This window comes from Physeter macrocephalus, chromosome 2 (genome assembly GCF_002837175.3).
Source record: "Physeter macrocephalus isolate SW-GA chromosome 2, ASM283717v5, whole genome shotgun sequence".
Taxonomy (NCBI): Eukaryota; Metazoa; Chordata; class Mammalia; order Artiodactyla; family Physeteridae; genus Physeter; species Physeter macrocephalus.
The window spans coordinates 38,587,725-38,609,137 of record NC_041215.1 but is presented as its reverse complement, the minus strand read 5'-3'; the positions used below and the strand labels follow the sequence as shown (position 1 = coordinate 38,609,137).

The following is a 21,413-nucleotide window of genomic DNA, read 5'->3' as shown; positions in this document are numbered from 1 at the left end:
GTGCAAAGAGTGCTCAGGGGCTACCAGGGAGACTGGGGGAAAGTCAGGAATGGCTCTCCAGAGGAGAAGTTTTGAGCTGGGTCTCAAAGGATGAGAAGCCTCTTGGGCTAGTTCAGATTCCCCAGAACATGGAGAATGAATATGGAGGGGATTATCAAGGAGAGAAGTTAACGCGGACCATTTGTATGGCTAATAACTTAAAATATGATTAAACACTTGTTGACTGAGCGCCTTTTGTAAACAGGGGTATAGCTATAGTGAACAATAAAAGTAGTAAGCCATGGGATCTTTTTAACCTAGTAGCTCTGGTCATTGAATGGTACTTTTTCGTGGTACAGTGGATGCCTGCTTGTGCTGGGTGTTAGCTCTACATTTATTCTGTTTGGAGACCTTCTCTCATTAACTCAGAGTTTGACAATTAAAAAATTCTGGTAAAATATACATAGCATAAAGTTTACAATTTTAACCAATTTTAAGTGTCAGTTCAGTGATATTAAGTGCATTCATATTGTGCAATCATCACCACTATCCATCTCCAGAACTTTTTCATCATCCCAAACTGAAACTTTGTACCCATTAAACCATAACTCCCCAGTCCCACAGGGTTTGACATTTTGAAGACCATTGTAAATAGAAATTTTCAGTTGGTTTGAGAAATGTCATTTGTTCTATAAATTGGGTGGGACTCACTAAATAGTTTGAAACAAAAAGTCTTTCCTGGTCTGCTCTCAGTACTTTTGGTTGCTCTTTTTACTAAGAGCTAAGAACAATTCAAATAAGTCTTAAGAAAAATCTGCCTTAGCCTGGGTGTCCGAGAAGGCAGAGGTTGAGGCAAGTTTGCATGCTGAAGATTTATTGGGACATGTACTCCTAGGGCAGGAAGACTGAGGGAGGAAGTGAGGTAAGGCAGTGAAGGAGAGAAAGCAAATACATGGTACATTACAAAGCTTCAAAATAAATCAAAGCCAATTTTTAGTTAGGTGGGGATGGGACATTTTCTAGATGGTTCCTGAAGAACAGAAAAGCTAAGTGAAATCTCTTAGTGCCTTTGTAGAGTGTGCAGTGAAGTGGGTTATGCTGCAGAACCAATGAGAGAAAAGCTTCAGAGACATGCTGGGCCTTTGCAGACTACACTGAAGTGGGGACAGGGCAGAGAGCCACCTTTTGAAGGGTGGACAGCCAGGACAGAACTTCACAGAGAATCTTCAGCAATCAGCAAGTTACAAACCTGTTAGAAAATTGATAACTCAGCTATATAGCCAGAAACCCAGAATCTTCCTTTGCTCATATCTCTGTTTCAGAGAACTCCTAATCTCACCCTCAAAACATTTGCAGCTGGTGGGAAATTGAATTCAACTTAAGGTGAAACAAAGCCAGGTCCAGCTCAGCAACAGATTAGATTGACTCCATGCCCTGCACTGACAGCCTGGCACAAATGGGGATGTGCTCTTCAGTGTGTGTGTGTATGTGCAAATATTATACTTCTGTCTCAGTAGTTCTTTATATAAATTGTTCAGCATACCACTACGTTGGTAAAGAACACCTACAAAAACCCTGCAGATAACCTCATGCTTACTGTTGAAAGACTGAATGTTTGTCCCCTAAGATTGGGAACAAGGCAAGGATGTCTGCTCTCACCTCTCTTATTCAGCATAGTGCTGGAAAATCTACCTAGTGCAATAAGGCAAGAAAAGGAAATAAAAGGTATACAGATTAGAAAGGAAGAAATAAAATGGTTCCTACTATAGATGACATGATTGTCTTGGTGGATAGCAAGGAATCTATTTTTTTAAAAATCAGAAAACCATATAAATAATATGTGAGCTCAGCAAGGTCACTGGATACAAGATAGACATACAAAAATCAATTTTAACAATGAACACATGGATACCACAATTAAATATATAATACTATTTAGAATCACTCAAAAAATTAAATACTGAAGCTGAAATTACAATATGCTTATAAAAGAAATCAATGAAGATCCAAGTAATTGGGAAGACATACAGTGTTCATGGATTGGAAGGCTCCACATAGTAAAGATGTAAACTGTCCCCAAATTAATATTTAGGTTTAATGCAATTCCTACCAAATCTTAGTAAGATTTTTTGTTTATATCTATATCTATAGAATTTATAAATATACATAAGGAATGAAGGACATATAAATTGTAAATAAGCACGTGAAAAGATGTTCAACATTATTAACCATTAGGAAAATGCAAATTAAAACCATGATAAGGGAATTCCTTGGCAGTCCAGTGGTTAAGACTTCGCTTTCCAATGGCAAGGGGGTGCAGGTTTGATTCCTGGTCAGGAACCTAAGATCCCACATGCCTGGCAGCCAAACAACCAAAACATAAAAGAGAAGCAATACTGCAACAAATTCAATAAAGACTTTATAAATGGTCCACATCGAAAAAAAAATCTTAAAACCATGATAATATATCATCACACACCTATAAGAATGGCTAAAATAAAAAATAATGAAAACACCAAATGCTGACAAGAATGTGGGAAAAATGGATCACTCAGACATTGTTGGAAATGTAAGATGACCATCACCTGGAAAACAGTTTGGCAATGTCTTAAAAAACTAAACATGCAACTGCCATAAAACTCAGCAATTACACTACTAGGAATTTATTCTAGAAAAATAAAAACTTATGTTCACCCCCAAACCTGTGTTTATGGAAGCTTTATGTGTAATAGCCAAAAAGTAGAATCAAATCTGATGTGCTTCAACAATAAATGGTTAAACAAACTGTGATACAATACATCCATACCAGGGAAAGTTACTCAGCAATAAAAAATAAATGAGCTATTGATACAAGTGACAACCTTGATGAATTTCCAGAGAATTATGTGGAGTGAAAAAAAGCCAATCCAGAGGAGACTCCTTCAAGATGGTGGAGTAGGATGTGGAGATCACCTTCCTCCCCACAAATACATCAAAACTACATCTACATGTGGAACAACTCCACAGAACACCTACTGAACGCTGGCAGAAGACCTCAGACTTCCCAAAAGACACCCTCAGGCGACCTACAGGCCAAGGCAGGGCCAAATCCAATGCTGAACCCCAGGAGCTCTGTGAACAAAAGAAGAGAAAGGGGGCATTTCTCCCAGTAGCCTCAGGAGCAGTGGATTAAATCTTTACAGTCAACTTGATGTACCCTGCATCTGTGGAATACCTGAATAGACAACGAATCATCCCAAAATTGAGGTGGTGGACTTTGGGAGCAACTGTAGACTTGGGGTTTACTTTCTGCAACTAATTTGTTTCTGGTTTTATGTTTATCTTAGTTTAGTATTTAGAGCTTATTATCATTTGTAGATTTGTTTATTGATTTGGTTGCTTCCTTCCTTTATATAAATATATATATCTTTTTTCCTTTTTCTCTTTTTGTGAGTGTGTATGTGTATGGTTCTTTTTGTGATTTTGTTTGTATAGCTTTGCTTTTGCCTTTTGTCCTAGGGTTCTGACTGTCCTTTTTTGTTTTTGTTATAGTTTCCAGTGCTTGTTATCATTGGTGGATTTGTTTTTTGGTTTGGTTGCTTTCTTCTTTCCTTCTCTCTTTCTTTAAATTACTTTTGATAATTTTTTACTTTTTGATAATGTTTTTATTTTTATTTTAATAACATTCTTTTCCTCTCTTCCTTCCTTCCTTTCTTTTTTCTTTTTTTCTTTCTCTCTCTCTTTCTTTATTTCTTCTTTCTTTCTTTCCTTCTTTCTTTCTTTCTTTTTCTACCTTTTCTTCTGAGCCGAGTGGCTGACAGAGTCTTGGTGCTCTGGCCGGGTGTCAGACCTGAGCCTCAGAGGAGGGAGAGCTGAGTACAGGACATTGGTCCACCAAAGACCTCCCAGCCCCATGTAACATCAAATGGTGAAAGCTCTCCCAGAGATCTCCATCTCAACGCTAAGATCCAGCTCCACTCAATGACAGGCAAGCTACAGTGCTGGATACCCTATGCCAAACAACTAGCAATACAGGAACACAGCCCCATCCATTAGCAGAGAGGCTGCCTAAAGTCAAATAATTTCACAGACACCCCAAAACACACCATTGGACGTGGTCCTGCCCACCAGAAAGACAAGATCCAGCCTCATCCACCAGAACACAAGCACCAGTCCCCACCATCAGGAAGCCTACAAAACACACTGAACAAACCTTACCCACTGAGAGCAGACACCAAAAACAATGGGAACTACAAACATGAAGGCTGTGAAAAAGAGACACCACACACAGTAAGTTAAGCAAAATGAGAAGACAGAGAAATACACAGCAGATGAAGGAGTGATGAACAACACAATAAATGAAATTTAAAATTCTCTAGAAGGAATCAATAGCAGAATAACTGAGGCAGAAGAATGGATAAGTGACCTGGAAGATAAAATAGTGGAAATAACTACTGCAGAGCAGAATAAAGGACAAAGAATGAAAAGAATTAACGACACTCTCAGAGACCTCTGGGACAACATTAAACACACCAACATTCAAACTATAGGGGTCCCAGGAGAAGAAGAGAAAGAAAAAGGGACTGAGAAAATATTTGAAGAGATTATAGCTGAAAAATTCCCTATTATGGGTAAGGAAATAGTCAAGCATGTCCAGGAAGTGCACAGAGTCCCATACAGGATAAATACAAGGAGAAACATGACTAGACGTATACTAATCAAACCATCAAAAATTAAATAAAAGAAAAAATGTTAAAAGCACCAAGGGAAAAGCAACAATTAACAAACAAGGGAAAGCCTGTAAGGTTAAAAGCTGATCTTTCAGCAGAAACTCTGCAAGCCAGAAAGGACTGGCAGGACATATTTAAAGTGATGAAAGGGAAAAACCTACAACCAAGATTACTCTATACAGCAAGGATCTCATTCATTCCGATTCGATGGAGAAATTAAAAGCTTTACAGAAAAGAAAAAACTAAGAGAATTCAGCACCACCAAACCAGCTTTACAACAAATGCTAAAGGAACTTCTCTAGGCAGGAAACACAAGAGAAGGAAAAGACCTACAATAACAAACCCACAACAATTAAGAAAATGGTAATAGGAACATACATATTGATAACTACCTTAAAGGTAAATGGATTAAATGCTCCAACCAAAAGATGTAGACTGGATGAATGGACACAAAGACAAGACCCCTATATATGCTGTCTACCAGAGACCTACTTCAGACCTAGGGACACATACAGACTGAAAGTGAGGGGATGGAAAGAGATATTCCATGCAAATGGAAATCAAAAGAAAGCTGGAGTAGCAATTCTCATATCAGACAAAATAGACTTTAAAATAAAGACTATTACAAGAGACTTAGAAGGACACTACATAATGATCAAAAGATCAATCCAAGAAAAAGATATAACAATTGTAAATATTTATGCAACCAACATAGGAGCACCTCAATACATAAGGCAAATGCTAACAGCCAGAAAAGGGGAAATCGACAGTAACATAATCATAGTAGGGGACTTTAACACCCCACTTTCACCAATGGACAGATCATCCAAAATGAAAATAAATAAGGAAACACAAACTTAAAATGCTATATTAAACAAGATGGACTTAATTGATATTTATAGGGCATTCCATCCCAAAACAACAGAATACACATTCTTCTCAAGTGGTTCTGGAATATTCACCAGGATAGATCATATCTTGGGTCACAAATAAAACCTTGGTAAATTTAAGAAAATTGAATTCATATCAAGTATCTTTTCCAACCACAACACTATGAGACTAGATATTAATTACAGGAAAAAATCTGTAAAAAATACAAACAAATGGAGGGTAAACAATACACTACTAAACCAAGAGATCACTAAAGAAATCAAAGAGGAAATCAAAAAATACCTAGAAACAAATGACAATGAATACAAATGACCCTACACCTATGGGATGCAGCAGAAGCAGTTCTAACAAGGAAGTTAATAGCAATACAACCCTACCTCAGGAAACAAGAAACATCTCAAATAAACAACCTAACCTTACACCTAAAGCAATTAGAGAAAGAAGAACAAAACCCCCAAAAGTTAGCAGAAGGAAAGAAATCCTAAAGATCATAAAAAATGGACAACCTGGAAGAAATGGACAAATTCTTAGAAAAGCACAACCTTCCGAGACTGAACCAGGAAGAAATAGAAAATATAAACAAACCAATCACAAGCACTGAAATTGAGACTGTGATTAAAAATCTTCCAACAAACAAAAACCCAGGACCAGATGGCTTCACAGACGAATTCTAAGAAACATTTAGAGATGAGCTAACACCATCCTTGTCAAACTCTTCCAAAATTTAGCAGTGGGAGGAACACTCCCAAACTCATTCTACGAGGCCACCATCACCCTAATACCAAAACCAGACAAAGATGTCACTAAAAAAGAAAACTACAGGCCAATATCACTGATGAACATAGATGCAAAAATCCTCAACAAAATACTAGCAAACAGGATCCACCCACACATTAAATGGATCATACACCATGATCAAGTAGGGTTTATCCCAGGAATGCAAGGATTCTTCAGTATAAGCAAATCAATCAATGTGATACACTATATTAACATATTGAAGGAGAAAAATCATATGATCATCACAATAGATGCAGAAAAAGCTTTTGACATACTTCAACACCCATTTTTGATAGAAGAAAGAAACCCTCCAGAACATAGGCATAGAGGGAACCTACCTCAACAAAAGGAAGGCCATATATGACAAACCCACAGCCAGCATTGTGCTCAGTGGTGAAAAACTGAAACCATTTCCACTATGATCAGGAATAAGACAAGGTTGCCCACTCTCACCACTATTATTCAGCATAGTTTTAGAAGTTTTACCCACAGCAATCAGAGAAGAAAAAGAAATAAAAGGAATCCAAATTGGAAAAGCAAAAGTAAAATCGTCACTGTTTGCAGATGACATGATAATATACATAGAAAATCCTAAAGATGCTACCAGAAAACTACTAGAGCTAATCAATGAATTTGGTAAAGTAGCAGGATACAAAATTAATGCACAGAAATCCCTTGCATTCCTATACACTAATGATGAAAAATCTGAAAGAGAAATTATGGAAACACTCCCATTTACCATTGCTACAAAAAGAATAAAATACCTAGGTATAAACCTATGTAAGCAGGCAAAAGAACTGTATGCAGAAAACTATAAGACACTGATGAAAGAAATTAAAGATGATACAAACAGATGGAGAGATATCCCATGTTCTTGGATTGGAAAATTCAACACTGTGAAAACGACTATACTGCACAAAGCAATCTACAGATTCAGTGCAATCCCTATCAAAGTACCAATGGCATTTTTCAGAGAACTAGAACCAAAAATTTCACAATTTGTATGGAAACATCAAAGACCCTGAATAGCCAAAGCAATATTGAGAAAGAAAAATGGAGCTGGAGGAATCAGGCTCCCTGACTTCAGACAATACTACGAAGCTACAGTAATCAAGACAGTATGGTACTGGCACAAAAACAGAAATATAGATCGATGGAGCAGGATAGAAAGCCCAGAGATAAACCTCCACACATATGGTCACCTTATCTATGATAAAGAAGGCAAGAATATACAATGGAGAAAAGACAGCCTCTTCAATAAGTGGTGCTGGGAAAACTGGACATCTACAGGTAAAAGAATGAAATTAGAACACTCCCTAACACCATACACAAAAATAAACTCAAAATGGATTAATGACCTAAATGTAAGGGCAGACACTATAAAACTATTAGAGGAAAACATAGGCACCACATTCTATGACATAAATTACAACAAGATACTTTTTGACCCACCTTCTAGAGAAATGGAAATAAAAACAAAAATAAACAAATGTGACCTAATGAAACTTATTCCTTAAAACACTAAAAATAGAACTACTACATGATCCAGCAATCCCACTACTGGGCATATACCCTGAGAAAACCATAGTTCAAAAAGAGTCAAGTACCACAATGTTCATCACAGCTCTACTTACAATAGCCAGGACATGGATTTGTCCTAAGTGTCCATCACAGATGAATGGATAAAGAAGATGTGGCACATATATACAATGGAACATTACTCAGCCATAAAAAGAAATGAAATTGAGTTATTTGTAGTGAGGTGGATGGACCTAGAGTCTGTCATACAGAGTGAAGTAAGTCAGATAGAGAAAATCAAATACCGTATGCTAAAACATATATATGGAATCTAAAAAAAAAATGGCTCTAAAGAACCTAGGTGCAGGACAGGAATTATGACACAGACATAGAGGTTAGACTTGAGGACCCAGGGAGGGGGAAGGGTAAGCTGGGACAAAGTGAGAGAGTGGCATTTACATATATGCACTACCAAATGTAAAATAGATAGCTTGTGGGAAGCAGCCACATAGCACAGGGAGATCAGCTCGGTGCTTTGTGACCACCTAGAGGGGTGGGATAGGGAGGGTGGGAGGGAGAGGCAAGAGGAAGGGGATATGGGGATATATGCATACCTATAGCTGATTCACTTTGTTATACAGCAGAACATTGTAAAGCATTTATACTCCAATAAGGTTGTTAAAAAATAAAATAAAGTAAAATGAGGAATGTACATTTACAAGCAAAAAAAAGAGAAAAGAAACTCAATATCAATAAAACAACCCAGTCAAAAATGGGCTGAAAACCTAAATAGACATTTCTCCTAAATTGACATGGTCTCCAATACAGATGACCAACGAACACATGAAAAGATGCCCAATATTGATAATTTTTAGAGAAATACAAATCAAAACCACAAAGAAATATCACCTCACACTAGTCAGAATGGCTATCATCAAAAAGTCTACAAATAATAAATGCTGGGAAGGGTGTGGAGAAAAGTAACCCTCCTACACTGTTGGTGGGGGTTTAAATTGGTGCAGCCAGTATGGAAAACTGTATCTATGTTCCTTTAAAAACTAAAAGTAAAGCTACCATATGATACAACAATCACACCCCTAGAATCTATATGTAGAATATATCCAGAAAAGATGAAAACTGTAATTCAAAAAGATACATGCACCCCAGTGTTCATAGAAGCACTATTTACAATAACCAAGACATGGATGTGATATATATATACATATAATGGAATATTACTCAGCTCTAAAGAAGAATGAAATATTGCCATTTGCGGCAACATGGATTGACCTAGAGAATATCATACTAAGTCAGATAGAAAGACAAATATTATTTGATGTCACTTATATGTTGAATCTAGAAAATAATATAAAATGAATGTATATACAAAAAAATAAATAGACTCACACAAAAAAACATAGAAAACAAACTTATGGTTAAAGGGGAAAGGGGAGGAAGTATAAATTAGGAGTATGGGATTAACAGGCACAAACTACTATACATAAAATAGATAAGCAACAAGAGTTTATAATACACGGATAATATTCAATATCCTGTAATAACGTATAATGGAAAAACATCTGAAAAAAATATAACTAAATCACTTTGCTGTACACATGAAACTAACACAGTATTGTAAATCAACTATACTTCAATAAAAAGTAAAATTAAAAATAAAATAATAAAAATGATGATGAGTACCCAAAAAAAAGAAAAAATACTCCTTTTTTCCCAGTTAAAATGGCTGGCAGGTATTGCCGAGATCAATAGTATCTCATCATGCTGCAGTGGGTATGAATTCCTCATTGGCAATGGACCACTTGCCAGAAAATGAAAGACCCTTTGAATTTCATGTTTCACATTGCCAGGGTGAACTGGCTCAGCAAGTTAATTTGTTCCTGAGCACTTCTGGATTCAGAGAAAGGAATGGGGACATTTTCAAGGATCAGAGTGAGGGAAGGGGTAGCAGCTGGGTCCCCTGGCTGTGTGATGACTTGGGCAGAGTGAGAGGGCTGTGTGGGGACAAAAAGGTAAAGTCAAGAGCCTTGTGGCTCAAACTGTCTCCCTGGAGAGTGAATGAGGCAGAGACATGAGCAAAAACTAAGCTGACGTCTCTCATGTACAGCCCTTGCTCAGCCTTTGCACATTTGATTTCTATCCACTTTTTCAGGAAAGTAGAATGGATGGCACTCTGAGGACTGCTATTCCCCTTAAACTGTCTCTGCATAGCCTGACCTCCTTGCCCCAGATCCACCTTTCAGCCATCCCTTTGCATGAGGTCTTTTGGTTTCCTGAAGGCCTTGTAACATGGGAAGCAGAACATTAACTTACTAAGTCTCACTGAGCTCTGTTTCTTTTAAGAATGCTTTCAGCTACAGGTAACAGAAATCTGATTAACAGAGGCTTACACACTCAGGGAAACCATCCCTTCTCATATAACAAGAAGCTGAGGGACAGAGGGCTGGCAAGCATCAGCTTGATGTCTTGTAATATTAGAGGCAGGTCTCCACAATTCTCTTGGCCTATCCCTCTCATCACAGATGTTTCATGGCTGCATCCAAGGCAGAAAGCATGGAGGAGAACTGGTACAAAAACATTTTTATCAGGACAAAAGCTATGCCAAGAGGCTCCCAAACAGGTTGCCCTCGTGGCTTATTGGTCAGCCAAATGAGACAAGCAGAGTGGATAACTACCTAAGCAGGTGGGGTACAGGGAAGCCACAGAGAAGAAGGCTAGCCAGCCAGCACGTCCTACACAAACATTGGAAAAAGATTGTGTCAGCTGCCGTAGTGGAAAGAATGCTAGATTTGGATTCAGAAGACCTTGATCAAAATCTCAAATCTGCTAAGCTTTGTAACCATGAGCAAACCACTGAACATTTCTATTATATTGATTGGGATGGTTTTGGTTATAAGGAAAGGAAGATACAAAACAAGATGGTGTCAGCAACAGGAAGAGTATCTCCTGTGACAGGCAGTCAGTGGTGGAGCAAGTCTAGAGGGGTCGCAGGGCTTCTTGGTGTCTCCATCTACATGCTCTGCCACCCATCAACAACACTTAGATCTGGCCCCACACTCGGGCTGGAAACAGCTCCAGGAATCTCATCACCACACAACAATGGATGGTATCCAGAAAAGGCAGCAGGACTACTCTCCTGCTAAAGTTTTTTCTCAAAATCAGGGAAATCATTACCAGAAGTTGCCTCTCCCCCAAGAAGACACCTCCCAATGTCTCCTTGACACCAAATAGCTTTGGCTGGCCCGCTCATGTTGGTCACTGGCAAGGGGCAGGAATCCATCTGACTGTCTCTGCCCCGTCATCGGTGGGGAGGAGATATAGGGAAGTCAGCTACATCTGTGTTAAATGACAACTTTCCCTGGGCATCTCACAGGATAGTCCTGAGGTTCACTTAAGATTATGAACGTGAGAGAACCATTCAGATGTCAATGGTTGTTTCAGTAGTTTAATAAGATGCTAGCAGGCTTTTGATAGTACCCCACATGTCATGGGTTCCATGTGGTGGGGAGAAAGAAGTCCTAGGTGTCACTACTCTGGCTCAGGCCACCTGGCCAGTTTCCATTTACAGAGGTGTGAATTAGAAGTTGGGCTGTGCACACAAAGAGCTGCTGCCTGTCTTGGCATGTCTGGGTAATCCTACATGAAAACTAATGTATGGATCTAGAGGCAGAACAAGAACATTTTCCAAAACTATTCTCTGCCGTGCTGTTGATGGCCATTTAAAATGTTTATAAAGAACCTTCAATCTAATGTCCTATGTCAACCAATCCAATGTGAGTTAAATAAACCATGCTCTCAGACCAGTGGTAATTTTTCATTTGACAGAAAACATAAAAATTAATTCTATGCACTGGATTCCCTTTGGAAAGTATTAATAGAACTACCTGCCACTCAGGATATGAACTTGACCAAAAGGAAGCAACAGGTTTTAATGTAGCCATGTGCTGCCTGGATTACCTACAATCTCTAGACAACTTTGTCAAGGACGCCATGCATACTTGGACCTAAAGCAGTCTTCATTTTTGTTTGTTTTCTGTGTCCTACAAGTAGATATTTAAATTATTTTTAGTTTGTTTTTATCCAATTAATATGTGGATTTGGCAACAAGTAAAATAAAACAGCTCAGATTTGTCAAGGAAATTGACAACCACAATGTGTTCTACAAGCAACAGTGACTACCAGGTTGGTCATAGGTTCACTCCAGCTGGGAAAACGCATGAGCAACATTTATACTACCCTGACTATGTAAATGCCACACTGCAGGACCAAGATGTGCACCAGGATCAAGGTCCAATCAAGTCTTCTTTCTTATGTTTCATCATCTGCTTAAAATCACGTCATTTTAATTTACTTCAAATTTGGTGATAATTTCATACCATTTTTGTTGAACCTAGTATTTCTAGTTACTTGTTTTCAATGTAAAGAGAGCTAAGGAGGAGAAACTCTGGAGCTGGACTGCAGGAATTTGATTCCCAGCTGTGGGATTTTCTAGTTGTATGACACTGGGAAAGTTTCTAAGGCTCCCTGGGGTTCTAAAATTTCATAAAGATGGCATTAGGTATGTATTTACTCATGTGCTGCTTCTACTCTGGAGAATCCACTTCTATCATTTTTTTGATAAATTCCTCCCTTCCATTTCATTCTGTCCTTTCTGAGATTTTTCTAGTAGTGGAATTTGGGGTTTCCCATATTGAACTTATGTGTATATTATTTTTCCTCTGCATTTTCTTCTTTGACTTTTGCCTCCAGACTTGGGGATATTTCCTCAACTTTATTTTTCAATCAACCTGTCTATATATATATACATTTATTTAGTTTAGTAATTATGGATTTAGTCAATGAGAACATTTTTCCCTCTGGTTTTCCCTTTTTTATTACTTTAATTAAGCTTTTACTTTGAGATAGTTGCATATTCACATGCAGCTGTAAGGAATAATATGAAGATATCCTATGTACCATTTATTCAGCTTCCCTCAATGGTAATATATTGTGAAACTATACTACAATATCACAGTCAGGATAGTGACATTGAAGCAGTCAAGACACAAAACATTTTCATCACTAAAAAAAATCCCTCACATTACCTTTTTATAGCCACACCCACTTCCTTCCATCCCCACCCCCTACTTAACCCTTGGCAACCACTTACCTATTCTACATTTCGACAACTTTGTCATTTCAAGTATATTATATAAATGGAATCTTACAGGGTGTAACTTTTGGGATTGGCTTTTTTTTTTCTTTAACATCTTTATTGTGCTTTACAATGATGTGTTAGTTTCTGCTGTATAACAAAGTGAATCAGCTGTACATATACATATATCCACATAGCTCCTCCCTCTTGCATCTCCCTCCCACCCTCCTTATCCCACCCCTCTAGGTGGACACAAAGCACCAAGCTGATCTCCCTGTGCTCTGTGGCTGCTTCCCACTAGCTATTTTATATTTGGTAATGTATATATGACCATGCCACTCTCACACTTCGTCCCAGCTTACCCTTCCTCCTCCCCGTGTCTTCAAATACATTCTCTACAGCTGCATCTTTATTCCTGTCCTGCCTCTAGGTTCTTCAGAACCATTTTCATTTTTTGTTTTAGGTTCCATATATATGTGTTAGTATACGGTATTTGTTTTTCTCTTTCTGACTTACTTCACTCTGTATGACAGATTCTAGGTCCATCCACCTCACTACAAATAACTCAATTTCATTTCTCTTTATGGCTGAGTAGTATTCCATTGTATATATGTGACACATCTTCTTTATCCATTCATCTGTCAATGGACACTTAGGTTGCTTCCATGTCCTGGCTATTGTAAATAGAGATGCAATGAACATTGTGATACATGACTCTTTTTGAATTATGGTTTTCTCCTGTATCAATTTACATTCCCACCAACAGTGCAAGAGGGTTCCCTTTTCTCCACACCCTTTCCAGCATTTATTGTTTCTAGATTTTTTGATGATGGCCATTCTGACTGGTGTGAGGTGATACCTCATTGTAGTTTTGATTTGCATTTCTCTAATGATTAATGATGTTGAGCATCCTTTCATCTGTTTTTTGGCAATCGTATATCTTCTTTGGAGAAATGTCTATTTAGGTCTTCTGCCCATTTTTGGATTGGGTTGTTTGGTTTTTTTTGATATTGAACTGCATGAGCTGCTTGTATATTTTGGAGATTAATCCTTTGTCAGTTGCTTCATTTGCAAATATTTTCTCCCATTATGAGGGTTGTCTCTTCATCTTGTTTATGGTTTCCTTGGCTGTGAAAAAGCTACTAAGTTTTATTAGGTCCCACTTTTTTATTTTTGTTTTTATTTCCATTCCTCTAGGAGGTGAGTCAAAAAGGATCTTGCTGTGATTTGTCATGGAGTGTTCTGCCTATGTTTTCCTCTAAGAGTTTTATAGTGTCTAGCCTTACATTTAGGTCTATAATCCATTTTGAGTTTATTTTTGTGTATGGTGTTAGGGAGTGTTTTAATTTCATTCTTTTACATGTAGCTGTCCAGTTTTCCCAGCACCACTTATTGAAGAGGCTCTCTTTTCTCCATTGTATATTATTGCATCCTTTATCAAAGATAAGTTGACCACATGTGTGCGGGTTTATCTCTGGGCTTTCTATCCTGTTCCATTGATCTAAATTTCTGTTTTTGTGCCAGTACCATATTGTCTTCATTACTGTAGGTTTGTAGTATAGTCTGAAGTCAAGGAGCCTGATTCCTCCAGCTCCATTTTTCTTTCTGAAGATTGCTTTGTTTGTGTTTCCATACAAACTGTGGATTTTTTTGTTCTAACTCTGTGAAAAATGCCATTGGTAGTTTGATAGGGATTGCACTGAATCTGTAGATTGCTTTGGGTAGTATAATCATTTTCACAATATTGATTCTTCCAATCCAAGAACATGGAATATCTCTCCATCTGCTTGTATCATCTTTAATTTCTTTCATCAGTGTCTTATAGTTTTTTGCATACAGGTCTTTTGTCTCCTTAGGTAGGCTTATTCCTAGGTATTTTATTCTTTTTGTTGCAATGGTAAATGGGAGTGTTTCCTTAATTTCTCTTGATTTTCCCTTTTTTGCTTTTAATATTTTTTCTCTGTATTTAGTTTCTGTTAGTTTGATTAATATGTGTCTTGTCGTGTTCTTCCTTGGTTTTATCCTGTATGGGACTCTCTTCCCTTCTTTGTCTTGGATGACTATTTCCTCTCCCATGTTAGGGAATTTTTTGACTATAATATCTTCAATATTTTCTCAGGCCCTTTCCCTTTCTCTTCTTCTTCTGGGACTTATTCGAATGTTGATGCTTTTAATGTTGTGTCCAATGTCTCTGAGACTGTCCTCATTTCTTTTCATTCTTTTTTCTTTATTCTGCTCCATGGCAGTTATTTCCACCATGCTATCTTCCAGGTCACTTATCCGTTCTTCCACCTTAGTTATTCTGCTATTGATTCCTTCTAGTGTATTTTTTATTTCAGTTATTGTATTGTTCATCTCTGTTTTTTTGTTCTTTAGTTCTAGATCTTGTATGTTGCCTTCATATTTTAGTTTGTCTTTCTGTCTGCTGTTCTGATTGGGCGATTGCCATTATTCTGTCTTCTGGATCACTTATTTGTTCTTCAGCATTATTTAGTCTGCTCTTCATTGCTTCTAGATTGACTTTTATCTTGGTAATTGTGTTGTCTTATTTGAATGTTTCATCTTTATAGTTTCTATTTCCTTGTTGCACTGATCTGCATTTCTATCGATAATCTTTCTTAAGTCTTTTAGCATTTTTATTACCTCCTTTTTGAACTCAGGTTCTAGGAGAATGAAGAGGTCTGTTTCATTGTTTATTCTTTCAGGGGATTTCTCTTGTTCTTTTATTTATTTGTTTGTTTGTTTGTTTATTTTCTTGGCCACACCATGCAGCTTGTGGGATCTTAGTTTCCTGACCAGGGGTGAAACCCAGGCCCTCAGCAGTGAAAGCACAGAGTCTTAACCACTGGACTGGCAGGGAATTTCATTTTGTCTTTTCTTTTTTTTTTTTTTTTTTTTTGTGGTATGCGGGCCTCCCTCTGCTGTGGCCTCTCCCGTTGCGGAGCACAGGCTCCGGACGCACAGGCCCAGCGGCCATGGCTCATGGGCCCAGCCGCTCCTTGGCATGTGGGATCCTCCCAGACTGGGGCACGAACCCGGTTCCCCTGCATTGGCAGGCGGACGCGCAACCACTGCGCCACCAGGGAAGCCCTCATTTTGTCTTTTCAATTGGCAGTAGTTCCTCTGCTTTTTCATCTTAGTTATATTTCTTTTTTTTTCTATGAATTTAGGAGAAACAATTATATACTCTGGTCTTGATGGGCTTTTTTTTAATGAAGGAGCATCCCTCTGTAGACTGTGAGTCCAGTTTTTTGGTGTGAGGCCTGTTTTTGCTATGGATGCCAGCCATGTCTTTCCTCAGAGTCTGCTGGCCCTTTTCCACTTGATAAGGGGTGTGATTGGTGTAATGATGCCCAGAGCCTGCACTGGATGTTCGGTGGGGCCTTCTCTTGACTGTCACAGCCCTGTCAGGGCAGTATCTGTTTTCCAGTTGTTGGAGTAGAAACCCTGAGGGTCGCATTCTATAAGGCCCTATTGCCCTTAAGTGTGTGCTGTATCCACAAGGAGGTGAGCACTGAAGGAAGTGAGGCCTGTGTGGTCACAGCAGGCCTTACTGCCACCCACACAGCCATCCACAGTTCTGCCCAGAAGCACTGCAAAGTTGCATCCCTTTCTCTGTTTTGTTCATCCCAGACCTAGTGCTAGGCTGTCACTGGTGACCAGGGTGTTGTGACTACTATTGAGGTGGTTGTGCTGCCCCTGGGACCTAGGCTGCCTCTATGGTAGGGCTCTCCCAGGGCCTGTCTGTCACAGATCTAGCTCCCAGCTGCATTGTGAAAGGTGGGCAGAACTGGAGCTCTCCCACCGGGAAAGGAACCACTGTGCGCTCCTCCCCAGCGGCTGTCCACTGAAGATATGTGACTCTGTGGTGCCACCCACCACCTGGTATGTACGCCAACACGGTCCACTGCTGCCAGACCTGCACCTGGAACTACCAGTGCTGTGGCCAAGCTCACAAAGCCTGCCACCACCAGAGCCATGCCCTGCTATGAGCATGTTGACAGTGGTGTTCCTAGGGCGACCTGCACCCTGACCTGCATGTGCTGGTAATAGAGCTCCTTTGGCCAACCTGTACCCAGCTCTGTGTGTGCTAATGATGGGCTCTGAGTCTTGGCCCAGACTACACTCCAGGGCTCCTAGAGCTAGACCAAATCCTCTCCCAAGGTCCCTCTGTTGAAGCCCAAGTTTCAGAGCCTAGCCACTGTGCATTGTAGCATCCCTGCTCAGTTCATGTTTTGGGGTGGGAAGTGTCACGATGTAGCAGCTGTCAGCGCCAGTCTCTCCACCCTGATTACTAGCAAGCCAGTACACACGCTCTCCTTGAGAGTAGAGTTCAGCCCCCTCCAGTCTGTCTATGTGTCCTGGTAGACCTCTGCGAAGAAGCAGGGGTTCCCAGGGAGAGGGACCACCTGTGTGGTCTTTCCTCTTTCACAGCTCCCTCCCAGCGGCACCGGTCCCTTCATGATGCCTTTTTTTTTTTTTTTCTGTCCTGCTCAGTTACATGTGAATCTTTCTTCCTGCTTTGGTTGTATAAGAGATTTCTGTCAGCTTTCAGTTGGTTTTCTGTGAAATTTGTTGTACATGTAGATGTATTTTTGATGTGTTTGTGGGGGAAGGTGAGTTCCACATCCTCCTACTCTGCCATCTTGATTGGGAGCAAAGGGAGTATTTTTTCAATCATTAATCCCCAACACGAGAGAAGGAAAGTGTTGCCTGTTATTTTTAGAGGTCACCCAGGTTCCTGAATGTGACCCTGAATCATGTATGAAGTTCTGTTTTGTCCAGAAGCAGAGGGCTCCATGTAAAGTCCTGGAGTAGCATTGTTTGGGGTGGCAGAGCGGATGCTGCCCAGCTACTGATGTGTGTGCTCTGTGATAGAGGCCTGCAGGAAGGGCCTCTGAGGAACATTGGCTTCCCTGTGGTAGCAGACTTGTCAGACCCTGTGAAATAATACCCAGGCAAGATGACTCTGTGTGGAATCTCTCCAGAGCAAGAGTCAGCTGGTTGGCAGGGTGATTGGATGGGCACATTGGTAGGTCAACACCTAGCTGGGACCAGTGCTGCCATGAAATTTGTACATTGCCACCTGCTTGGAACCCTTCAAATGCTCTGCATGGCTGTCTACAGAAAGGCCTCAGGGGCTTCCCTGGTGGCGCAGTGGTTGAGAGTCCGCCTGCCGATGCAGGGGACACGGGTTCGTGCCCCGGGCCAGGAGGATCCCACATGCCGTGGAGCGGCTGGGCCCATGAGCCATGGCCGCTGAGCCTGCGCATCCAGAGCCTGTGCTCCACAACGGGAGAGGCCACAACAGTGAGAGGCCCGCGTACCACAAAACAAAAAAAATAAAGAAAGGCCTCAGTCTTACATCATGCAGCCTGAGTCCTACACTATCTGATCTTCCTCTGGAGTCAGAATGCCTGGTTCGAGTCTTGGGCTCACCCACTTCCTAGCACCAACAAGTCAGCATGTTGCCTCTCTGTGCCTCAGTTTCTTCATGGGGACACTGGGGACCTCAATGCTCAGCCCCCTGAGCATTTTCTCTCTGCCTCTCTGATCTCATGCCCACTGCACATCTCCCATGTGGTGTCATGCCTTGTCTCTCCACTAACAGGCTCCCTGTGAGCCCCTGGAGGATGTGAGCTGATTTCCATGGGGAGTGGCTTACTGGGGTGAGAGGGTGAGCCTGCTTAGGGTTGGGCAGTTAGGAAGAAGTTAATGGAAGTCTGGGGTGGGTGGAAAGTGGGAGCAGAGGCAGATCTCAGAATTGAGATGGAAATCCAGATTCAGTTCTTGCCATAACAAATAGACAAACTTTGGGGATTTTTTATCTTACAAGTTCTTGCCTTCCGGGTAAGGATGGCTCAGTTGGGTCCCTGCTTAGAGTCTCACAAGGCCATGATCCAGGTGTCTGCAGGATGTGCTCCCTTCTGGTGGCTCTGAGGATGGGTCTGCTTCCAAACTCACTCAGGTTATTGGCAAAATCCAGTTCCTTGGAGCTGTAAGACTGAGTCTCTGTTCCCTAGCTGGCTGTGGCCACTCTAAAGTCTGTCCTGCGCAGGCAGCTTGGGAGTTGGCCTGTCACACCCTCCCATGCTATGGGGCAGCTGTCCCTATCTCCTTGGTGATGGGCTTGTCCCTCCTGCCCTCCCACCTCCATTGCACCCTTCCTAAAACTCTGGGTGGGTCCATACACTTTGAACTACACTGAGGAATAGGGGGACTGTCACAAAATGGGGCATCAGAAACACAGTGACCACAAGCAGATTGGGGCTTCGGCTTGGTGGGCTCGGAGATCTGGGGAGACCCTGGAGGTTTTTATTGAGCTCTTAACATCTAAAGTCATATTATTGACATGTCAAATGTATTTCATCCTTAGAGAAAGCATGTAAATGGATGTGTCGTGCTATTTCAGAAGTTTTCACCAAAGCCCCCCTAGTCCAACTTTTACATGGAGTAAAGGCAGGGAGAGTGAGATGAGGCTCTTCACGATGCTTTGCGCTGGCAGCCTGTGGGCCTGGTGCATAATGAGTCTGACATCCCCCTAGCGGATTGGATGCCTGTGTGTTTCAGGAGAGAGTAAGGACTGAGTGGCGAGGGGACATGTGTGCAGCTGAGCACTCACAGCACAACTGCAAAGGCCTTTCCTGGGTAACGGAATGGGTGCCGTGGTTCTCCTCCATGGAGAAACCTCATAGGTCACGTGGCTCTGAGGCTATTTATTCCTTACTTCTCTCTGTCCTCAGTGTTCCAGCACTGAGTTCTGGGCCAATGTAGCACCGAGGGGCACAGCTTCCTTGGTCCTTGCCCTCCTGCTCTGCTGTCCAGTCTTAGAAAGTCCAGCCCCTCAGGCCCGTGAGGGCTGTTGGAAGCTACAGATTTGTTTCTCACCGTTCATAGTCCTCAGTGATGCACAATGCCAGAACTGAACTAACTTGGCTGAGCCTGGGTCGTGCACCCATCCCCAAACACTGACCTCTGCGGGTGGGGGCTGGAAGATGCCAATGGGCTTCACCAAGTTAATTTACCCTTCCCTGAACCCATCTCTCTGTTGGGGGCTGGGTTTGAGTCCCATCCTTCACTGTGAGTGTATGCACATAGTTTCCCTGCAGATCATGTGTGCTGTCAAAAAGGCCCAGCCAAAGAGGCATTTTATTATCCTGGTTGTTTACATCCATCTTTCCATCCACCCAAAGGATTTGCTGGTAGGTCCTAGAGTCCTAAGGATGGTGGTTCTCATCTGAGATCCTACCGCTCTGAAGACACATGTTCTCTCCTGTGGGTGTTGACCCTACTTACATTTTCCTCTGAAAGATACATGTCACCACGTCCCACAGTGATTTGCCAATTCTCCTTAACATTTCCTCTTCCCTATTGCATCCAACAGAAGTAGCCCTATTCATAAATGAATTACTATATTTACAAGCAGTGAATTTATTTTCTGTTTGCCAGTGTTTTTTTTGTTCCTGCAGATATTTGCACAGCAGTCACTTTGGTAGTGAACAGTAAAATAATCATCAATCAGAAGCCTGTGAGATGATCAAAGTATCATAGAACAAAAGAGAACAGGAGCCTACCACCAAGATAAACTGAGATTTTATTTTACTTTTTGAATTTTGATTCTAGGTAACGGGACACTGATTGGAGCATCCGCAAATGTGGTTTGTTCAGGAATTGCAGAGCAGCATGGATATGGATTCTCTTTCATGGAATTTTTCAGGTACTTTAAAAACTCATTTAAAATTTCTGTTTATATTGTCCCTAAACTTACTTAATTAAAAAATCAGCCACACATACTGCTAAGCACTAATATAAGCAAGTTTTAATGATTAGAGAGACGTTGATATTTTATGTTGTTGTTCCCTTGAAAATTCCAGTGGGGATTCGTGCCTTGACTGCCCGTGATGAGGGTACATAATGAGAGTCTGACATCCCCCTACCAGATTGCCCAGCAAAATATTTCATGACTGAAGGGACCCAGGAATATTGCAGACTGGGGACAGCCTGGGAGCAGGCACCTCTCAGGAGGACAGTGCAGAGAGGAGGCCCTGGATGGGGGAGAGCAGCTGATGCCAGCTCCTACAAAGGAGGACCTGCTCTGAGGGAGCCGGGTCCGCTCTGGGGTCCTGGCCCCTACGTGCTTGTGTTCATATAGCACCACTGCATTTTGGATGCAGGAACTGGGCAAAATAGACATTGGTGGTGCCTGTAAAATGGTGCTGCCAAAATGAACTGACACTCATTTGGGGGATACAATGGGAGATATCTAATGGAGGCACACATCCATATCATCTAGGCTGAACCCAACTTTTGATTTCTAGAAATAAAAGACAATTACCTTTATGGATATATAAAGCTTGTAAGGCCACATTCTTTTGCAATAACATAAT

The 21,413-nt window shown here is 40.9% G+C and overlaps 1 protein-coding gene across 1 annotated transcript in view; it reads left to right on the top strand.

Moving 5' to 3' along the window:
* Nucleotides 1-21,413, top strand: part of OCA2 (OCA2 melanosomal transmembrane protein) — a 252,521-nt gene that overhangs the window by 229,377 nt on the left and 1,731 nt on the right. Inside the window, exon 23 of the mRNA XM_024117107.2 lies at nt 20,650-20,743. Within this exon, the coding sequence (XP_023972875.1) occupies nt 20,650-20,743 (94 nt within the window). The remainder of the gene's footprint in view (nt 1-20,649; nt 20,744-21,413) is intronic.